Raw genomic sequence first — 22,764 nt, forward strand, 5'->3', positions numbered from 1 at the left:
CTGGTGGTTCATGCAAAGTTCACCGACAGGGCCCGAAATGGCCCTCGCCTGCTCAACCACCCCCACCCCTCCACCCCTGTCCCCCAACCCCACCCTAAAATAACAGTTCAGAGGGGGTATCCTCTCCATCAGACACTAAGCAGCCAAGAAAATGGGATTGGATTTGAGCTGTCGGCTGGCTCTGAGGAATTATAACCTTGTGTATGAATGTATGTGTGTGTGCGCACTCCTGTGTGTGTGTGTGTGTAAGTAGAGACAGTGGGCTAAACAGGCCTCTCCTGACACGGTGAGTTGGAGGAAGGATGTGCTTAATCGGGATGTAAATTATTATCGATGTGGTCGGGCACTGCGACAGGCCGCGTGCGAATAGGACCCAGTGTGTTGCTTATGAATAAAATGATTGGACTTATTTTAGAACCTGGCACCTATTCTCTGGACAAAAGCACCTCTGCTTCTAATACGCATACATTTGTCCAAATACACACACACGCACACACACACTATAAAAGCACAGTGAGAGGTACCATTTACTAGCATTACAATAACCATCCATGTAATAAAAGGTACAGATAATTCCTTTTTTTTTAAGTAAGAAGTAGAGTTGAAGTAAATAGCAGTTTCTAGGCACACTGTCCACTTGATTTACGTTAATGAAGCTTTGATAAGCCAAGCCAGGTCTAGGATGATCAGTAAAAGTAACACTGGTCCTCTTTTTGTAAAAGGTTTGAAATGACTAGTTTTTACCTGTGTGTATTTGTGTTTACTCGTTTATTATCAGTGTTAGAACTGGAGTGACCCGTTGACATAATCAGTTTTATCAATTCTAAAAAAATAGACGTAGATGTGCGTAACGTCTGTTGATACATTTTAAAGATGGCGGCGCTCACTGGAAATGAATACCGGCCTGAATAGTGTGTCATAAATAAACTATTAAAACTAACTTCCTTAATGTAGTAAATTAAGTACAGAAACGTGTGGTTTGGAGGAAACTACACTACAGCTACTCCAGACGACAGCGCAACAGCTCTCTTTCCTGTCTCTGGTACATTCACACAAACGTACACACACACACACACACACACACACAGAATCAAATAGTCTCTATCTAACTGGCCCTCTTTTCCCATCATTTTTCACATTTGAATTTAAATTCAAATATATGCTACCTTCCAAAATATTCTGTCTTCCTTTTCTCATTTATTGAGTCTCTCTCTCTCTTTCTCTCTCTCTCTCTCTCTCTCTCTCTGCTCCTTTTGTTGGAATCCCTCTGGTAGAGAGCGAGCGTAAGCCCTCTGTAGTTCTGAGGATGCGAAGCCGTTCTGTCGAGCAAACTTGCATCAGCATATTCTTCTCCCCATTCTTTTCCCATTGCATCTTTTGCACCTCAAATAGGCTCCTGTGTGTATCATGATGTATGCTTTCATGCGTTTCTTTGTTTTATTATTCTGTCTCGCCCAAAGTAGCAATATGTCATGATGCAGGTTCCTTTGCTATATTTCAATTTTTTCCTTTTTTTATAAATATGTGTGTTTCTGTGTGTTGAACTGTATTTGCAGCGATCCTATTGTTCCTTCTGTACCCCCATACACGCGCGCACACACATTCAAACACACAAAACAAGCTTGCTACTTTGCATACATATACTGTACATATGCGCTCTGTTTTAATATTTATTTGTGTTTTTGGATTGCATAATACAGTTTCTTTCTTTGTGTGTGTGTGTGTGTTTGTATTTCTATTGCACTCTCTCCACCACTCACACAACAAACACACAGACGCTGCCCTGGGCCCCGCCTCCTCGCAGCCCTGCGCTACTACTATCCGTGCTGTCGGATTTATAGTTTATCTTTATCTGTCGCTTCATCTGTGGGTAGCTATTACAGCAGGCCCGGCCGGCTTATTGTTTGGGCCCTGATGGATCTCCACGTAGTCCATCACGCCTGATCGTGCGCCTGGAAAGCCATCGGGCCTGCCTGATGATGAAATACGAGCTATCAGCCTCGGTAATGGCTGTAAAATTTCATAATTACACGGCCTTTATTGCATTGCATAATGACCCCGAAGCAGTATGAAACAATTAATTAAGATTTTCAGCCGTGCCTTTTGCAGAAATTAAAAGGTGCTCATTGCCGCGGAATGGAGGGTGGTGTCTCATCTCAGAAGCGTTAAGAGCGTGTTTTAAAGTCAGACTCTGTGACAGCATGCTATTAAAAGGCACCATGCTCACAGATGAGTGTTTGTTGTTTGTTTGGGTACAGAAGTGCGGGCATTCCTGTGCTGCTCTCCGTCTGCCTGCTATAATCAGGCTTGAGAAGGAACTAATCTCTAACTGTGAATTTAATGAAGAAAGCAAGATCCGAATGTTTGTGTTTCTTAAATGAAATAATGCTCACATGACAAGGGTATGCAGTGCCAGACATGCTTTAGTTATGCAAGTTATTGTTGAATTCTATTTCTGAAATTAGACATGTCATTTTCTTTCAATAGTTGGTACCACCTTAAAAATAAGAGTTTACAAATAGTTTATTTATGGTTGTTAATTAGGTTGCAAATACTTAATAAACATTAATAAACAGTTACAGCACATAAACATAAAAGGCAGCAGTGACCTGTGGTTTCCCACATTCATTTACACTGTTAAACCTCAGATCTTTCTGGGACCTGATCTTACCTTGTGTTTTCCATCAGTCAGCATTAACATACAACTCTGGAAAAAATGAAAAGACCACTTCAGTTTCTGAATCAGTTTCTCTGATTTTGCTATTTATAGTTAAATGTTTGAGTAAAATTAATATTGTTGTTTTATTTTATAAACTACGGACAACATTTTTCACAAATTCCAATTAAAAATATTGTTATTTAGAGCATTTATTTGCAGAAAATAAGATATGGCTCAAATAACAAAAAAAGATGCAGAGCTTTTAGACCTCAAACAATGCAAAGTTAACAAGTTCTCACCTCCACCAGTCTTACACACTGCTTTTGGATAACTTGGTGCAAAAATTCAAGCAGTTCAGTTTGGTTTGATGGTTTGTGATCATTCATTTTTCTCTTGATTATATTCCAGAGGTTTTTTTTTTCTTTTTTTTCAGAGCTGTATCTAATCAAATAATATAGAAAGTCAGATTAGACTTTTAATAATGTAGTGGACAATACATTAGCATTACTTAATAAATCATTAATCTGGGTAGTTAAATAAAGGGAAGTTATTAACCGATATGGTAAAGCGGACTGATGAAAAAGACAACATAAGATCAGTATCCAGGAGGTTTAACCGTGTAAATGAATGTGGAATGACTATGTGTCTTTTTTTTGTTCGATTTGTATTGTACCTGTATATAAATGTTTTATATATATATATATATATATATATATATATATATATATATATATATATATATATATATATATATTCAAAGCCTCATTAATAACTATTAATACAACATAGTGGTACCAAAAAGTCTTAATATCTCATAATCTTCATTGAAACCTATTGACATTTCCACAGTATCAGACTGGGGTTTAATAATAGTGAAGATAAAATAAATAAATGCCTCAGTGGAGAATCCCATATTTTCTGCTGCTTCCCCTGCTGGCATTAGAGGGCTCTCTCTCACAGGCATACATGGGTTTGTGGTGCTTTAAAGCTGATCTGAGATCAGTTTAGCTTTTCACTCCTGTCGTCATCAGTGATTCAGGGTGTCTGAATTATCTTGTATCTGTATCTGTTCTGCACTATAGAGGGGAGGGATTCTCATTATTTTACTCTTCCTCACATAATGTATGACAGCTGTGGCTTTGATTTGATTAATATTCAGATATATAACCCTGGTCATGCAGTTTTTTGTACAAAGCCATAGATAGAACATAATGGTATTGGTTCTTAATGACTAATGCATTGGTAATCAATATCTCCAACATATCTCCAATAATACTGTATATGGCTGAATCTGTGTAGTGATCACAGCTCATCCTACAGAGGCCACTGTGTTCTCCTGGCCCAACAACAGAGGGAGTCCCATAGACGGGATTCATGCATATCAAAGGCTCCTCCAGAGCTCCACACATGGTGTTATAATACATCCTTCTAAAGCCTGTATCATTCTTACAAACACCAGCATGAGAAAAGTGCTGTAAAATGTCTACATTAACTAAAAAAGCATGTAAAAAACGTTATCAATGAAATCAGCTCCCTTACTTTACACTTTTACATTTAATTAAAACATTTTAAGCTGTAACATTTACATTAAAATGCCACAACTCTTAGGCCAGGCACTTATATTTTGTCACACAACTAATAATGTGTTTTGTATTATATGGCATGTATTATAGAAGTTAAACAAAGCTGCACTGACTGAAAGGATATGCGTGTGTGGTCTTCTGCATTGAATATGGGTGTGATTTCTGCCAGAGTTGCTTGTAGAATCTGTTCGCACTGACAATTCTAGCCAGACGCTGCCGGTCACTTTCACCTACTGTTAACCCGTGCACTGCACTGTCCACTGCAGGTGGTAATATCAGCCTTCTGTGATGTATTTTCCGGTTCACACCTGACACTGTGGATGGAGGAATGTTAAATACTCACCACCTTAACAACAAAAAAAACTGTAATTCCAATTATTTATATCAATAATGCACATCACTGTTTGCTGTAAACATGCTCACCAGTGTTCAAATTCACATACTCAAGATAATACCTCACAACTTATACAGGTGTAGACATTACTGTTCTGTCCTTTGAAATAATACATCGTGATCTGTTTACATCCTGATATCCCATGACTTTTGGCACAGTGTACAGTCTCCCTCGCAGTCTTAAATGAATCAGTTTGATGCCACTAAAAGTGCTCTGATAGAAATGTCAGGGTGTTCTAAAATTTGCCTGTTTAACGCAGTATAAGTTAAATAAAAGTTATATAAAATTAATACCTTTTTGTAAATTGTTTGTTAATAGTTTTTAAAAATGGTCAATTCATTGATGATTAGTCTGTGCTAATAAAAAAAAATTCTGTATGACAACTTAAATTTTAAAACTTAAAAATCCTAAACCTGATAAGTCAGTTTCTATTTAATTCAACACATTCTAGACCTGTCCTCGCCTTCTAAACCCACTTTCTCCAAGATCCTCACCGAGCAGCCATGATGAACCGGCCACAAGAACCACTTGAGAGAGAGAAAGTGATAGAGATAGAGTGAGTGAGTAAGAGAGAGAGAGAGTGTGAGCGAGATAGGGAGAGCAGGGTAATTAAAATGTAAATATTGATATTTCATTGTTTGAAATGGCTTCCCGGCACAGTTGTTAATGTCACTCCATCTGTGAGAGTGTCTCTCATGCGGTCACTTTATTATAGTCCGGGGAGCCTCGCCTCCCGCCGCCCTGCCACAGCACAGCACAGCACAGCACCGGCTCGTGGCAGCTTCGTTTTCATATCTAATTAAGTGGAAAAGTACAGTCCGTACAGTAATCCGCGGCATCTTAACCAGCTGCCTGGGTATATTTAGAATTAATCTTCACCACCAATCGGCCCTAATGTATGCAATTAAGAGGCTGCCGATTGCTAATTAGGTGCATTAGAATCAAGCGGCCTCGCGCAGACTTTGTGATTAGCCGGCTAGGCTGCATCCCCCTTTCCCCAGGGCAGGGCCGAATACTGACTGCAAGGAGGAGGAAATAAATGCACAGTCTAAAAGATATTCAACACAAGTCAACACATCTAAAAAACATTTAAACTTTATTTTCATTTTGTGTACAGGAACAGTGTGGTTTGATACAACTCTGACCTCCTCATCTTTAAACGTCAGTGCAGAAACACTTCCACGACCGAACTGCAACAAAAAGCACATGTGACAGAAGAAACTGACTCTATTGTTTAAAGAAAAGAAGAAAAGAAAAAAAGAAAGAAAGAATGACCCAAGGGAAAAGCAGTCAGTTCAGTCTAATTCAATTGAATAGTACAGGGAAACACTGCAGCTGTTTAGCATTGCAGCAGTGTGAGTGTGTGTGTGTGTGTGTGTGTGTGTGTGTGTGTGTGTGTGTGTGTGTGTGTGTGTGTGTGTGTGTGTGTGTGTGTGTGTGTGTGTGTAGCAAGTGTGTTACTTCAGCACATCTTTACACTGACAGGTGAATATTTGCCCAGGTGCTACAGTATGAACCTCTCTCTCTTTCTCTCCCTCTCACACACTCTCTATTTCTTACTTTCTCTCTATCTCTCTATTTCTCACACACTTGTTCTTTCTCTCTGTCTCTCTGTCTGTCTTTACTCAATCTCTCTGTTTCTCACACACTCTTTCTCTCTCTTTTTACTCCTTCTTTTTCTCTCTCACACTCCTATTTCCTATTCCCTATCTCTCTCTCCCTCTCTTTCTGTCTCTCTCTCTCTCTCTCTGTCTCTTTCTCTCTTACTTTGTTCCCTCTCTCTTAACTATCTCTCTTTCTTTCTCTTGCACTCTCCCTCTCTTCTTTTTGCTCTCTCTCTCTCTCTCTCTCTCTCTCTCTCTCTCTTAGTGCTGTTGTTTTGTAGAGATGAAAGGATGCCGTGATGAAAGCAGAAAAGCAGAGAGGTTTTGTTGTGTTTTGTGTGTGTGTGTGTGTGTATGTGTGTGCGCGCGTGTGTGTGTTTGTGTGGCTCCTCCCTGATGTCCCCCTCCATTCAAACTAAAGACCTGAGAGACTGTTTACACACTCTCGCGCTCTCTCCCTCTCTCGCGCGCACATTTGTTTGTCTTTTCATGTTGGTTTTTGTTTTGCGCGAGTGTTCAGTAGCCCAATATTTGCAGTGGCTGGCTGAATTGAGGGTGTACTGTGGGTGCGGGTGTGTGCGGGTATGCTAACAGCGTGCCAGTTTAATGGACGTGAGGAGAGGCCCAGTGTCTCACTGGCTTCAGAATATACACACACACACACACACACACACACACATACTCTCAGTAATATATGATAGGATACGAGTGATGAGTGTGCTTTTATTCTCTGTTAATCAGCTTAACACGCGTGGAAAGAAAACTGTGTTCTTGTTTTCTTATCAGGATCCCGAGTGATCTGAACTGAGCAGTTTTTGCTCAAGTTTACAAACCGTTATTAGACTTACAGTTCAGTATTTTGTTTGTGTTATTCTAATGGCACTTCTAATAATAGAAGCCCCTGTGCAGCTTAAAGGTCTTTATTTCCTCAGAAGCAGCCAGCGTAGATTAGGAGCTGTTCTGTACCTTTGTGGACGGTCCACTCTAATTGGGTCAGGCGGCTGCGTGTCCTGCAGGCACTGTTCCTCATTGTGGCCGGTGACTGGCGGTATGGTGTATGAGTAAAGGAACAGAGTGAGGAGAGACTGATGTCATAGATCACGACAGGGTGTCTTATCTAGTCATTTCCACAACAAGCCACCAAAACATCACAGCTTCATTCTGAGTACCAATGTGTTCAAACAAAAGCTTATACCCCCAATATTACACCTCTCTTACAACCAAATCTGACTAAACCATTTAGATTTAATGATATAAAGAAATTATTCACCAATAACTGAAGCAGAGTACACTACACCAATTGTTTAGGTCACTTCTGAAGTGTTTTCTCTAAATGAGCTCTGTGGTGTTGACTGAATCACACGTGTTTTTATACAGGTTGGTTTATGGTCAGACTCAGCTTTGCAGCAAAAATAAATCTCTTAGAATGCAGGGATTTCCTTTTACCATTCTACATGCCTGTGTTCTGTAAGGTATGATCACTTGTTTTATCAGAAATACAGAGGCTACATATTCCTCTTCCACAGTCTGGAGTTAGGACTGTTGTTTGATTAAAAAGAATCAAACTAATTAATCACACATTTTGTACTTTTCCCTTTATAACACTGAAACCTTTAATAATGGATTTGTAAATATAAAGTAAAAGAATCAGTGTAGAATCACCACAATATGATTTTATTTATATTCAGATGTTTTTGTTTAATTGTTTAAACTTAAAAAAAAAAACTCTTCCTCTGTAAAACGAGTGAAATATGGCAGAATGTTTAGTCTGAAATTGGATTAATTTGCTTTAAAAAAAAAACAACAGCACCTTAAAGTTTCAACTGAATTGCGTGTATTAACGTGCTAGCACTTGATAGCACTTGATGGAACTAAAAGTAGAGTCCCACACTACATTCATACAGTTTTTCTCCGGATCAGGATTTTCTGAAAGCAGCATTATTGGAGTTATACTGAGTGTTTTATATGTTTTGAATGGTTCTCCGGGTCCCTGAGCTTCTCTCCCGGCTCCACCGCTAACCCGCTCTGGCAGGTTGGCCCAGCAGTATTACTGTATCACATTGGCAGTATTTTTTGCGAGTAAATTAGTCACGGTGCCGTCGTTCTGACAACGTGTGAAAGCAAGTAAGCTTCTCAGGAGCGCCGGACGAGAGCGGGAGACGTCAGATAAACAGGCGGCGTGGCCCGTATGATAGAGCCTATCAGTGCATGCTCAGTCATCCGCTAACCAGGAGAACGCGGGCAGGGGTGTTACAGGGAGTGAGACAGAGGAGATAGCTGTGTGTGTGTGTGTGTGTGTGGAGATGGGCAACATGACTGAGGTGAAGGCTGCCCTGAGGAAGAGGAGAAGTGTGTGTGTGTGTGTGTGTGTGTACGTACCGGTAGGCCTTCTCAGCAGTGTGAACGTGCAGTCAGAAGAGATTTGGCAGACGGGCAGGCGGTGGGCGCTGTGAGGCCTGGTGCCGAACGCTCCTGCCCGGTAGGGGTTAACTTCGCTTGGCTGCACCGCAGCCTCTTTCTGTCAGCCCGCAACACACACACACGCACAACTCCGACGCTTATTCCTTCTGAAAAGCCACTACCGATTTCACAAGAGCTCAGCCATCAGATACCTTCCACCAGCCTGCCCTTCACATATTCTGAATGCTTAGCCTTTTCTCCCTCCGCTGCAGCCGAGTGAATCATTTCTCTAAAGGACGGGTGGAGGGGCAAGATGCCAGTGGCGACAGTCTCCTTTTTACAGTGTGTGCGGGAGTGTGGAGGGGAGGGGGCAGGCTGAGAGAGTTAAATCGAGAGGAGGGGGGCTGCTGGAGGAGATCAGATCAGATAATATCCCTCGTGTCATCTGGATAAGTCCGTCTGCTTTGTGCCTGGCAAATAAAAAGAAATCTCAGCTGAAAATAAGTTTAAAAAGAATGCACCCTTTTCCTATTGGACTATTTGTAAATAACAAAATATTTTATAGGCAAAAATGTACAAAAAAAACCCATTGGTAACACTCAATTCTGATGATCCGTTGTAGATTGTTTGTACATTCTCAACTAACATTCAGCTGAGCTCTAAAGTGAATGAAAATTAATCTCTATAAAATGTAATTTAACCTGTATATAAATATAATATTATGTTATTATGTTTAGGGTTAGGTTAAGGTTTGGTTTAGGTTTTAGGTTTGATTTATGTTTCAGGTTAGGCGTAGGGTACAGTTATGTTTAAGGTTAAGGTTCTAGAGAGAATTATTTTTTATTTAGCTTATAATTTAAAGTAAAGTTTTGTAGATAGAGTTTTATGTTTTGAATTTTTGAAAGTTAGGTGAGCTGTCTAGCTATAAGACAATTATAATGGACCATCTAAATAAAGTGATATTAGAACATTAATTTAAACAGGAATATTGGCAGGAGTTTCTCAGTGCACTACCTCATCTTTACTACACGAGTCTACAGCCTCAATTATGACCAGTAGCAGAGCTAATTCAGCTCTTTGTGATCCTTCCCGTGATCTCAGCCCATATTTCCCAAGGTAAAGCGTTCACTATCGCCATTGGCGCGTGCCTCCTTTGTGAAATGAAATAACAGATGAATAAAACGGACAGAAAGAAAGGGAATAAAGGGACCCCGGACGCAACTTAAAAGTTTGCCCCAGACGTAAATGTCAATAGAGAGAGCTCTTCCGTCATTGGCAGTAAATTCACATTGACGCCTCTTTTCTTCGCACTATCGATCCGGCCATGAGAACGCAGATTTGTATCTGTTAATTAATGCGTCCCGAAACTGCATTTGTATTAATCAGGGAGATAAGAAAAATTGGATGCCCGCGCTGGCATGACAACCGTAAAAGCGGGGGCCGGCCCCCCGATAAAATCGTTGATGGACCTCAATAAAGGTGGGGTCGGGGGGAGGGGGAGAGGGGGAAGTTCCCCCTTCCACTCAATAAACTAATCATCCGGCTTTTAATTATTCTGTGGGGAGATGTGTTGGAGATTGGGGAATGTGTAAATCTAATTATTTACTAACAGCAGTGACTGGGAGGGAGGGCTAGGGGAACGGCACATAGGGAGCTCCAGGCTATGGGCTCTGTCCATCTGCCACTGCTGTCCTCTCCGCAACCCCCTGCCCCCCCCTCCGTGCCTTTCTCTCTGGCTTTGTGTCCCTAACCGCCACCACTACCATAACTACCACCACCACTACCATAACTGCCACCACCACTACCATAACTACCACCATCACTACCATAACTACCACCCCACTGCCACCCTTAGCCAGCACCATCTCAGTATCATATATTAGAATATTCTCTTTAGTTATTTTCAATAATATATCAATACCTGAAGTTGGAGCTTCTTCCTGGAATCATGTTTTGTTTAATCTTGGTTCACTTTGTAACAGTTGAAGAAAATTTCAGTGTATGAAGAAAGCATTAGAGGTTACATATTTTTAGCTCATGCCAGCTCTCATTCTGCCCCATAGTCTTTTGCGAGTATGCTGCAGTATCTGACATTAAAGACCCCCTTAAGAAATTCTTCGCTAATCCCTTTTGATGATTTTATTAAGTAGTGGTGGACAACCCTGCCAACTGGCACTGGGTGCTCGCCCACCAGCAGGCCAGGAAGTGCACCAACTGCTCAGCCTGCTCCTAATGAGATCAGAGATGTTAACAGTTTTGGATTATAAATTAGCGGTTGTTATAAACAATAGCCTGAAACCTGCACATAATGAGCTTCTTGCCAGTCATGATCAACTCAGAATCAGAGAGCGAGAAAAATGAGGGAAAAGGGAGTGAAAACGCACAGAATCGCCCACTTTTCTTCTTCTGCCATGCTGATGCTTTGTACATTTCAGCAGATGTTGTGCAGCATCTCTTTTCTCTGAGGCTTTCTAAGAGGCCGCTCAGATTAACGCTCTTGCTGTTGTTAGCAGCGATGCCTCCTCTGCTCCCAGAAAGAAAGAGTTGTGCTGAAGACTCTGACAGAGTCGTCAGATGGGCCTCGGTTGCCAACCAGTATTGTCACTGTTGTCTGTTCATGGCTTTGCCCGGGCATGAGCGCAGAACTGGCATGCTGCTGTCCAGTCTGTCGCGCTGGGGCTCTTGCTCTCTGTCGTCTGCCATCCGTGTGGACACTGGAGTGTGATGATGCTCGGGGTTGACTTCCTGCTGTCAGAGGAGAGCAGCAGCAGTGTCTGTTTTTTTTCTTGTTTGCGGTGACATCACAAATCATCCTGAAGACCACTGAAGACTTCTGTGGACTGCTGTTAAAAGTTCTCATTTGTTGGTTCAATGTACAAGTACATCTTATAGCATCAATGTTGTTTTAGCTCAACCCAAACAAAGGAGAAAGGAATAGAAGAAAGAAAGAGGACAGAAAAAGGAAGAGTTGGGAAGAGAGAAAGGGAAAGAGAGGGATAGATACGGATGAGGCAAGAAGGAAGGAGAAGGAGTTTGAGGCAAGCAATTAGTCTTTCAGCTGGTGTGATGGGAAGAATTGATCCATGCTGCATGTTTGGGGAGATAAGGAGTTCCCTCCCGCAGGATGCCCCCTGGCCTGCCGCACGGCGGGAGATGAGAGCCGAGCCTCGTGCTGGGCGCCTCCCCTCTCCTCCCCTCCCTCCACACTTCTCCTCCCCATCACAGCATCAGAATGTCAATGCTCCTCACCATCAACCCCAACATGCCTCACAAAAACCTCACAAACTTCTGGTCCTGGACCGATTTTGGCTGGCAAGTTTGCTTCACACCCTTAATGGCCTCTATAGTCAGTTTGAAAAGCTAATGTGAAGTTGGACTTGACATTGAGGTCCCATCTGTAGGGATCTGTAGTGGAAAGAACTTGGGGATACATTATCATAGTATCTCGATAATGGGGTTACGATTTAATATATCTCAATATATTGTGATACTGTAAGCAATATCTCAATTCACCAAAGTATAGTCTGTTTACATCACTATATTTAATATCAGTGCTTATGTACTATTATTTGTTATTTATTTTTATTTACTGTCAGTCTATGGGCAAAAACAATGCTTACCACACCATGTATATCTATAGTTTTCTAGATTCATATTTTTTAGTATTTAGTTTTTTTTTTTTTTTTGTATATTTAAATAGTTTATATATTGTTTGTATATTTCCTGACACTTCTCTTCTGTCCCCTTCTGTCCTCTGTGCTGCTGTAACATTGTAAATTTTCCACTGTGGGTTAATAAACGATTATCTTATTTTATCTCAAGGCCAATGTATAACAATAGTTAAATATGTTGAAATTTTAGGAAAAGTGTCTTTGTATAAAAAAAACACTTCAAAACACACATTTTTAAATCTGAGTAAAAGTAAAGTAACTGTAACACTACAATACGTGTAAACCAAATAACAGTACTTGCGACAGTAATAAGCATTTTTTAATGGTAAAAAGTAATGTTTTTTCAATCAAAACTGTGGGATCAGAAGGTCTAAGGGGTGGGGTTTAAAGACAAAACACACAATGAACTGCTGGCTGACAACTTTACATACAAACAAATACTTAAAAACAATATGAAAATTAATACGGTACTGCAAAACAAAATATTGTAATATTTTAATATATATATTTTTTCTGACAACTTTACTATTCTGTGTTTTTTCAGGCTTCTCAACGCTGTCGCTGGCCGACCAGATGAGTCTCCTACAGAGCGCCTGGATGGAGATCTTGATCCTGCGCGTGGTCTACAGGTCGCTGTCGTTTGAGGACAAGCTGGTCTACGCCGAGGACTACATCATGGACGAGGACCAGTCCAAGCTGGCCGGTCTGCTGGATCTGAACAATGCCATCCTGCAGCTGGTGAAGAAGTACAAGGGCATGAAGCTGGAGAAAGAGGAGTTTGTCACTCTGAAAGCTATAGCGCTCGCAAATTCAGGTAGGCTCACACATCTTGACTAAAGTTTTGTTCTTTAATTTGTAAAATGCATGCTTGCATATGTTGCAACTCATGTTAAGGTTTTTTTGCAAAAAAGAAAAAAAAAATCTAAATTTTAAGTAGATAAGAAATTATTTCAGCAAAACATTTTTTTTATAATATGCCTTTAGTTAAAACAGTTTACATAGAAGAATCCAGTAACTTAAAAGTGGGTCAGGCTCTCGCAAGGCGTTAAATTCTCACATAAATTATTTTGCCCCCACACACTCACATATGCACACGTACGCACACACACACACACACACACACACACACACACACACACACACGTCAATTCAAAGCCTTCTATTAAAAGGCAGGCCTGCAGCATTAGCATAAGTCCATGTTCACGTACCACTCAAACGAGGAGCCCATTGCTATGCATTTACCTGTCAATAACACTCAGTGATGTGGATGCCGGAGAGGGCTCCCTTTTCTTTTGACCCTGTCTTTGAACTTTATCTTGGTTACTGACCAGCAAACCCTCCCCCCCATCTCCAGCCCCCCTTTAATTACAAGAAGGATCTGTCAATAAAATCTGTTAAATGGGACGCAGTGAGCAGCTTGAATGGGAGGGCAGCTATTTGTTCAAATTCTCCAGCGCTCAAGGTATTGACAGTTTGTTTTCTGAGGCTATATGTGACGATCAATCTCCGGCTGGGCCTGGCCATGCTGAAAAATGAAAAAGCAGATTGCTCCTGCCTGCTCGCGAATGCTGGCCCGCCTGGCTGGACGCTCGGGGCCCCTCCTGCCCTAGAGTGAGCCCCTGAGAGGGAGAGGGCACGTGGCTCTTGAGAAATTCTTTTTAATTGATTTTGTAATTAACAGTTCATCTCTCTTGTCGATGCCCACGCGCCAGGAGACCGATGGGATGGTGATTGTTTGGAGCGGGCGGAAGCAGCTGGAGTGATGTGCAGATTTATTCAGATGGACTCGAGTCCTTCCTCTACTTCTCTGCACTTATACAGCAGGACATATTGCCCAGCCGTGCATTATTGCCTGCTGGCTACTAGCGGTGGGAATCACAGGAGACCTTACAATACGATGATATCACCATACTGTGATTCTGTGATACTCTTGTGATATATCACAAGACAATTCTCTACAATACTTTACAGCATCTGTGTTACTGAAGAGCATTAAATATTCCTAAATAAGCAAATACCAGAAATCATGGATTTATTGGTGTCAGTTTCATAGAATTCCACAACTAATATCCTTTAGTAACTTTAGTAAGTCTGATTGGGAGGGTGAGACTTTAAAAAGACTACAAAAATATTCATATTTAACTCAACATATAGTAAACAAAATCAATACAATCTATCCACATATAAAAATATATTTAAGCAATACATAAATGTGCATTGTAGCCCACAGTATGCATTATATATTAGATAGAATAGCCTCCTTGATCAGTTCCTCAACAACACAAAAATCATCTAATGGTACAGTGATCTTTCGAGTGGTCTTAGGATTGGATTTTAAACTGAAATGCAGATCTAGCACATTTTCAGTGTTTTGCTCCACCCTAATCCCTTTTGCTGCCTCTTTCATTCCTTCCTCTCTCTCTCTTTCTCTCGTGTCACACTCTTGTGTTTGTAGAGGCTTTGCTTCTGTAGCGCCTCTCAAAGCTCTTCTCTCTGGAGAGGCATGCATCATGCCAGAGTTCAGAGGTGTGGCATTTGGTGAGAGAGGACCCTGAGAGAGATTTTAGTAAAGAAACAGTGGACTCTGCTCGTCTTTATATATTTATATATAATACCCTTCAAGTAGCTGTAAATGCTAACCTTTTTAAAATGGACAATCAAATATTCAAATACTTTTTGAATAGTTTTGAATGGTTTTGAAAGGACATGCCCAAGCCGGATACTGATTAATTCAACGTATAATAATGTGTTGCTTAAAAAAAGGGCTGCAGCAATTAGTCAATATTATTGACAATGTTGATAGTAAGCGTTTGTAGATTACAAATTTCAGTGTCGGCTAATTGATTATTTGTAATGATCTCACTCACTCAGTTTATTCGTAACTTGGTCTGTGTCTCCAAAAGTGCATTTTAAAGCGATGTAATAATTGATGAAACATTGATTAATCAATTAATCAAACCAATAATCATCATCAGTTTACTATCGTAATAATCATTAGTTACAGAGTTATTTAAAACATAGTTTACAAAGACAGCTCACAATATAGCAGCATTACTACATAACAGTTTTTTTCACTTTTAAATAAACTTTAACAGTGCATCCCTTCCCTTGTGAAATTTCTTTAAGCCAGGCATCACCACAAATAAGAGAAGGACATGGTAGAAATTATTACTGAATAATCAATCAATTGAATACCAACATAATCATTACATGCAGCCCAATATTTATTCTATATAAATATTCAGTTTGTTTCTGTGTGAGTTGTCGGCCGCAGTCACTGATGGTTAGATTGATGGCGCTGCCGGTGTGACAGGCTTGGTGGAAAGGTACAGTTAAGCACTTTCCTGGCAGGGATGTCGGTCGCGTCGCGGGTCACTTTTTAGATGGCCGGAGCCCGCGTGACTGATGGACGAGACCTTCCTGTCTGAATTCTAGATGGGCCTGGAATGGGCCTCCAGACGCTGAACGCCTGGAATATTGAGCCATTATCTGCAGTAGACAGGCTGTGTGGCCTTTCAGCCCCCAACCAGAGACAGCACTCTCTGCTAACGGGAGAGTACAGCACACAGGGTCTCCCACACATGATCTCCGTCTTATCAATACTCGACCCTGCAGTTATTATTTAACGTGTATTTATCGATTCCAGGCGAGGCATGGATTGTAATCACCCTGGCTGACACTCCTTCTGTGTGTTCTGACATGAAGCCCCTGGAGAGAATGGGCCAGGGCTAACGAGCCAGAGCGCTAAATCACAAAAGTCTTTGGGTTTTGGGGGTGATTTTGTTTATTGCAGGCCATGAAAAAAGTCTTCAAGTTTTATTTTAAACTTTAGGCAGGGATTGTGGGAGCATTATTTATGCTGCTCCAGCTAACAAAGAACATTATCAAAAAATTAAATAATAATACTGATAATTACAACAGTAATTATATGATTTGCATCACACCATTACTTGAACATTTTATACATAACGGTTCCAGTTAGATGAGTACTAACATTATGGAAATGTTTAAAGTAACATTCCAAAAACTAAGAGTTAAAACATTGTGACATTGCAGTAATGTTACTAGAATATTTGAAAAGAGAAAAAGAACAGATTTGACAGATTAAACATTATAAGAATGTTAACTACAACGTTCAGAAAACATTGTATTAACCAAAAATTGTAAGTTGGGACATTCCATTCAATTCCATAAGTTGGAATTTCCTAGTAGTAGGAAATTTTAACTGGAATGCTCCTACAGGTCAAATTTCCCACTAAACAGTAGTACAGCAGCAGTATTATACAGTTTATTATTACTTCTATTTATTAGTGTATCATTAAATCATTACGTTGTACACACAGTACTGTCTAACTTCGATCTGAGAACATGTTTAAATGGTTTGGATCTCAAAATACTGTATAATTCATTGTTATCAGGTGGTTTAACCAGCAATGCTAATCCAGGACAGTGCTAATAATGATAGTTGATGTGCCAATGTTGAACTGGAACCTGGATGTTATTTCCAGCTCCGACATCGGACATAATTCTGAGCTACAGTAAATGGAATGCAGCATTAGCCTGGGCCTGTGCAGAAAAGAAGAACGTACCACATTATTAGGAACACAATTTGGCACAGATTGGAGTTTTTAGCAAATAACCGATCATAGCAGCACATTTCTGGCGACAGGCTCCAGTTGTCTGAGACTAATTTCATTCGGAGAGGCACGTCGGGCCGCGGCACGCGTGCGTGCAGTGCTAACAAGCGAATATGCAAATAGCCCGTTTGACATTTCTCCCAGACAATGCCAGTCAGGCGGAGGGATTGACGGCTGAAAGGCGGCGCGTTGTTTCCTGTCGCTTCGGCGCGAGGCCCGTATCAGCTGGCCTCCAAACGTTGTTCCCGTTGTGCACGCCATTCATCAGGCCCACGGAGGGCCATGTAAACATGCGCTGAGGACAATTTTCACTGTTTAACACTCAAGTGTGCATTTAATCACCAGAGAAAGAGCTCTGACTCGACAGAAAGAATGAGTTACTCTCTCTTTTCCCTTTTTTAGCAAGACTATCTCTGCAGAAAAAGACAACTGAACCACATTAAACCATTTAGCTTGTATCTGTTTTATGAAAAATAGATAAAAAAGACAATATCTTCACACCTACTCACACCTGCTAAAATATAAATATGTCTAAACCATCTGTGTATAATTTAATTCCAATAAAAAAATTTGGTGGTTAGCTTTGAAATTGTGTGGTTTCTCAGTGGGATGACTCTATAAAGTTAAGTACAGTCATAATAACATTGCAAATAAAAGAATCCACATGAAGACCTAACTTCACGTTTCATCTCAGACGGCATCATAATCCAGTGGGGTTTGCGAATCATAATTAAATAATATAACAGATCATACCATGTATCATGCATTTACCTCAAGCATATTGAGATATGAGTTTAACATTAACATAAACATCATTATATAACAATATGTGCATCTCTGTATGTTTAACTTGTAGACTCCATGCACATCGAGGACGTGGACGCTGTGCAGAAGCTCCAGGACGTTCTACACGAGGCCCTGCAGGACTACGAGAGCGGGCAGCACGCGGAGGACCCACGCCGGGCCGGCAAGCTGCTGATGACCCTGCCCCTGCTCCGGCAGACCTCCACCAAGGCAGTGCAGCACTTCTACAGTATCAAACAGGACGGCAAGGTGCCCATGCACAAACTCTTCCTGGAGCTGCTGGAGGCCAAGGTCTAGCCACGCCCCTTGCTTAGGCCCCACCCCTCATTCGGAAAGTGGGCGGGTCGTCGACCACACCCATTTCACTGGGCAGGCAATGACTGATTCTCCGCTACTACTGACGGCGAACCTTTTGTCAATAAACAGTATCAAATAACGCTAAGAAACATAACCTTAACGGTACTCGTACCTACTGACGATGAGACATCATCCAGAAAAGAACGAAAGTGTTGTTATTGAGGAAAAACCTTAAATAAGGGGAAACAAAGACTGCTTTAGACACTGTTTAGCGGCGGGACTTTGAGAACCAGCTTTTGACTTGTTCTTCTTCAAAATCTGATGCAGTTTTTAAAAGCTATCGAAAACATTTTGTTGATTTTCACAAAACCTGGAGCCGAGGAAGATCAGCCCTGCCAAAGGAAGGAGTTCCACTGAGTGGGAAGCCAGCAAACTGTACTGTCCTGAACCCATGTCCAGCTATCTATCATCTTATTCAAGAAGTCTAGGATCAAACCCTCTTTATCGAACAGCCACAACTCAACTCAACTCAACTCAACTCAAAGCGAGGACCTGCAGCAGTAGAAGTATTACCACCAGACCTCGCCGGAGCAGTCTGACAACACGTTAGCCAAACAGAGATTTGATTTATTTGTTTTTTGTTTGTTTGTTTTTGGCTCTTTTCTTCACTACTATTTCAAGAAGAAGCTGCTCCTCACTTTAATTTCACTAATTTCACCACAAGCTGTCATTGGGGTTCGATTCCCTTCCTTTCCTGTTTTCTTTCGAGTCTTCCGAACACTTATAGTCACTTTTAATGATTTAATGATCTTTTCAGGGAAGATCCTGAGCTTTAGTCTCTCATGCAATACGAAACACAGAGGTTCTGCGGTGGACGAGGAATAGACTTATTCTAAACTTATTTATTGATATTGTTTTACTGTGTTTTATTTCACTGTATTTTTACTGCAATGAAGGGTGTAAATAGGCTTTGTGGTGGACATCATTGACAGGTTATGTTCATAATATGTTACTGATTGACTGAATACTCGTTTGTTTTTCTAACCAACTTTAACACTTTAACACTTTCAGCAGCTGGTACGAGTCATAAAAGAAGTCTCTTTTCTGCTCTCTTCTCCAAGCAATAGACCTTTTAAAAGCAAAAGCAGAGGTGTGTAAATGTATGCAATTTCTTTTAGTGCCCGTCTTTGTTTGGGAAACTGAATTTCCTGCAGCTTTAGCTTTCGTTTCTGCGCTTGATATAAGATGATAGTTGACAGAAATGATGGCCAGAAGGACCATAAACATTAGCATTAAACAAACAAATGATATATGCATTTATATTAACCCCAGTCTCTTTACTTTTATTGACATCATTTCATATCCAAGCAGTTATACGAACTTTGCCAAGCAAATTGGCACTTAGACAGGCACGACATCGCCACTACGTGATGGAGAAGCGCTGTAGCTCTAGTTCCGCGGCGGTCCTACTTTCTTTCTTACGCCGATTAGGAGAAGCCGTAAGAAGTGATGTCACGGCACGTAACCTTCAGAAATGAGGAGGCGCTTCTACTTTAGCGAAGAGAGAGAGACTACGTAACTACGCAAGCTTTCCACAGCACTCATCTGAAATATGTCAGTATTAGTATGGGGTATTTTCTGAATATTCTTAAACATTGTATATTGTAAATGAACAGATTATAAAACTAACCTAACTAAGACATTTTATTGGAACAAAAATGACTAAAAAAGTAAAAAAATAATGTAGTTCAGCTTCTTGATGTTTCATGTCTGCTGTGCTTGTTTCTGAACCATTTTTTTCTCTATTATTTTTCCCTTTCCCTCCCTCCGTTCCATGCAATGCTGTTGTGTACTTCTTGTGGTGATTCCAGTTTTTGTGCCGTACACATCTTTCTCTTAATTTCTTTATTTTATAAGTTTTTCTTTTGTTTTTAGAGACAGGGTAGAACATAGGATAGAAGAGACACTACTGGATGTACGAATCCTCAGGAGACAAGGATGATGGGTTCTCAAACAACTGAACGATTACTGAATTACACTTAAACACTTAACAAAAAAAAAGACTCTGTAGCTACCGCTAGATCAACAGATCCGCAATCTATACTGTAATCTATACTGATGTATAAGTGATTAACAGTTATTTAAAGGAAGGAACAACATATATATTATATTTAAAAAGGGATCATGATCAATTATTTTGTCTAACTACTTTTGTGTAGACTAACACTGTATAGGTTTTAACAAATGCTTTTAAATATCTCAGAACAGTAGTGCATTTGGATTTGTTTATTTGTTTTTATTTTATTTTTCTTCTTTTTTTCATAAGATGCTGTACATAAGGCCTTCCATGCTGAAAAAAACTCCATTGTAATATTATCTTTACTCTTTGAGGCTGCAAAGGGAAAAAAAAACTTTTTATGTTTTGGTGTAGGATCAGTTTCCAAAATTATCGCTTTAACTTTGTGTGCTGAATAAAAACAAAGAAAAAAAGGGTGTTTTTGGAATAAAACAGGGGAAAGGGGGTTTTATTCATTAAATTTTTCCTCCCTTCTGTCTTGTTCTATAAATACTGTGTAATATCTATCATTAGCTATACAGAACTATATTTAGACTGTGCTTTGGAGAGGTTAGTATAATGTAACTCAGAACATTATTCATGGCAACTCATCAGATGGTCAAACACAGGAGGGTTCTTGCTGTTGATAGGACGTCGGCACTTTCTTTTTCTTTGTTCTTTTGTTGTTTTATTGTTTGTTTTTTACATGACATGACTCGTGGCAGAAAGGTGCTGCTTTTTTGTTTGTGATTCTCTTGGTTTCTCCTGTTGTCTATTACGTTGTCTTTACCGTGAGAGCGGTACTGAACGTCAGCGGACGCGAGAACGCGTAACTCGGTAACGTCACGCAGGCGTTACAGCAGCCAAGCAGTCCTGGGCCTGTATATGCACTGAGTGCACTCTGGCGCATTATTTATAATAACTCCTGATCTCCATTCAGTTTTAAGGTGCATTAAATTGAATTAAATATTGAAATATTGAAGTGTTCTTTTTTTTCTGTTTTTCTTTTTTTTTTTTTTCAGATCGTACCGAAGCGACAATATATACAAGGTTCTCTCTCTTACAAAATAAGCAAAAATCTTTAGTGACTGGTACCACATCACATGTACTGGGACAGTATATTTACTCCACGAGCAGCTTTAGATCATCCTGAGAAGGCTTTGCTCTGTCTTTTAAACGTGCTACTCGTGCCCTGAGCGCAGAGATGGGATTGTGTAATTTAGCGATTTAGCCATACCGACGATGACTTTTTCCAACATATTTTCTTATTTAAAGCAATACGACTGTGCGGCGTGCAGGTGTCGCACTTTGTGATTGAATTAGATCAAAATGCTGTATTTATTGGACTATTTTGCAATTTAAGGGATATTAGGAACGATAATATGAAGATGTACAAACAACTGCTATTTTTTATTATATAATGACATAATGGGCGTTGGTTATATTTATTCTCGTGTCGGTGTTTGCCAAACGCGTGAAGGGGTTTCACGGCAGTAGAGAACGCGCAAAATATAGAAAACACTGATGGGAAGGAAAAAGAGGAAAATATACTGAAGAAAAAAAAACGTAAAAAAAAAAAAAAAAACTTATAAGATCAATAAGATTAATGATATAAATTTCAATCCAGGATTTGCTGAAACAGCCTGTAGTGAGAACCATGTCTGTAGTTATAGATGTGCTCCACATCAGTAAAACAATTAACTGTATATTTTTGTGATGTGTATCATACAGTGTGCTCCAATGATTCTGTCCATTTGTGTAAATGTATTTATTTTACATTGTATATATTGTTCAATGCAAAAAGAGAGACCTATGATTCTGTAACTACGATCAGTTCAGATGTGTAACTCCAATTATGCCTTTCAGGATAATGGTAGAGCAATATTAAAACATGCTTCCAGTTTTGACTTCAGTCTGCTCTTCTTTTGTGGTGTCCAAACTTTATCATCTCTCCTTCTTCTTTCTTTATTCTTCTTCTCTTTCTATTATTCTATTTCTCTCTTATCTGTCTGCATCACATTCAAACACTTCCCATGTAAGAAGGATGTTTATAAAATGAAAAAATAATGAAACACTGAGTTGATATCTATAAATGTATCATATACAGCACTTCAGTTTCTGAATCAGTTTCTTTGATTTTGCTATTTATAGGTTTATGTTTGAGTTGAATATGAATATTGTTGTTTTATTCTATAAACTTCGGACAACATTTCTCCAAATTCCAAATAAAAAATTGTAATTTAGAGAATTTAATTGCAGAAAATTAGAAATGGCTGACATAACAAAAAAAGATACAGAGCTTTCAGACCTCAAATAATGCAGAAAAAGAAAACAAGTTCATATTCATAAAGTTTTAAGAGTTCAGAAATCAATAATTGGTGAAATAGCCCTGGTTTTTAATCACAGTTTTGTGCATCTTGATATGTTCTCCTCCATCAGTCTTACACACTGCTTTTGGATAACTTTATGCCTTTACTCCTGGTGCAAAAATTTAAGCAGTTCAGTTTAGTTTGATGGCTTGTGATCATCCATCTTCCACTTAATAATATTCCAGAGGTAATAAAAAAAACTCATTTTTAAGTGGTTTCTTATTTTTTTTCAAAGCTGTATATCAATGATCAATTACCTGTAATAATTACAGCAATAAAAAAAAAAGATC

The 22,764-nt window shown here is 39.8% G+C and overlaps 1 protein-coding gene across 8 annotated transcripts in view; it reads left to right on the forward strand.

Annotated features, from left to right (window-relative positions):
* Nucleotides 1-22,012, forward strand: part of esrrga (estrogen-related receptor gamma a) — a 123,639-nt gene extending 101,627 nt beyond the window's left edge. For all 8 annotated transcript variants that reach the window (XM_022672678.2, XM_022672676.2, XM_022672680.2 and 5 more), the window contains 2 exons: nt 12,856-13,125; nt 17,805-22,012. In XM_022672678.2, coding sequence (XP_022528399.1) covers nt 12,856-13,125; nt 17,805-18,049 — 515 coding nt within the window. In that variant the 3' untranslated portion in view covers nt 18,050-22,012. The remainder of the gene's footprint in view (nt 1-12,855; nt 13,126-17,804) is intronic.
* The last annotated feature ends 752 nt before the right edge of the window (nt 22,013-22,764 follow it).

This window comes from Astyanax mexicanus, chromosome 14, assembly GCF_023375975.1.
Source record: "Astyanax mexicanus isolate ESR-SI-001 chromosome 14, AstMex3_surface, whole genome shotgun sequence".
Taxonomy (NCBI): domain Eukaryota; kingdom Metazoa; phylum Chordata; class Actinopteri; order Characiformes; family Acestrorhamphidae; genus Astyanax; species Astyanax mexicanus.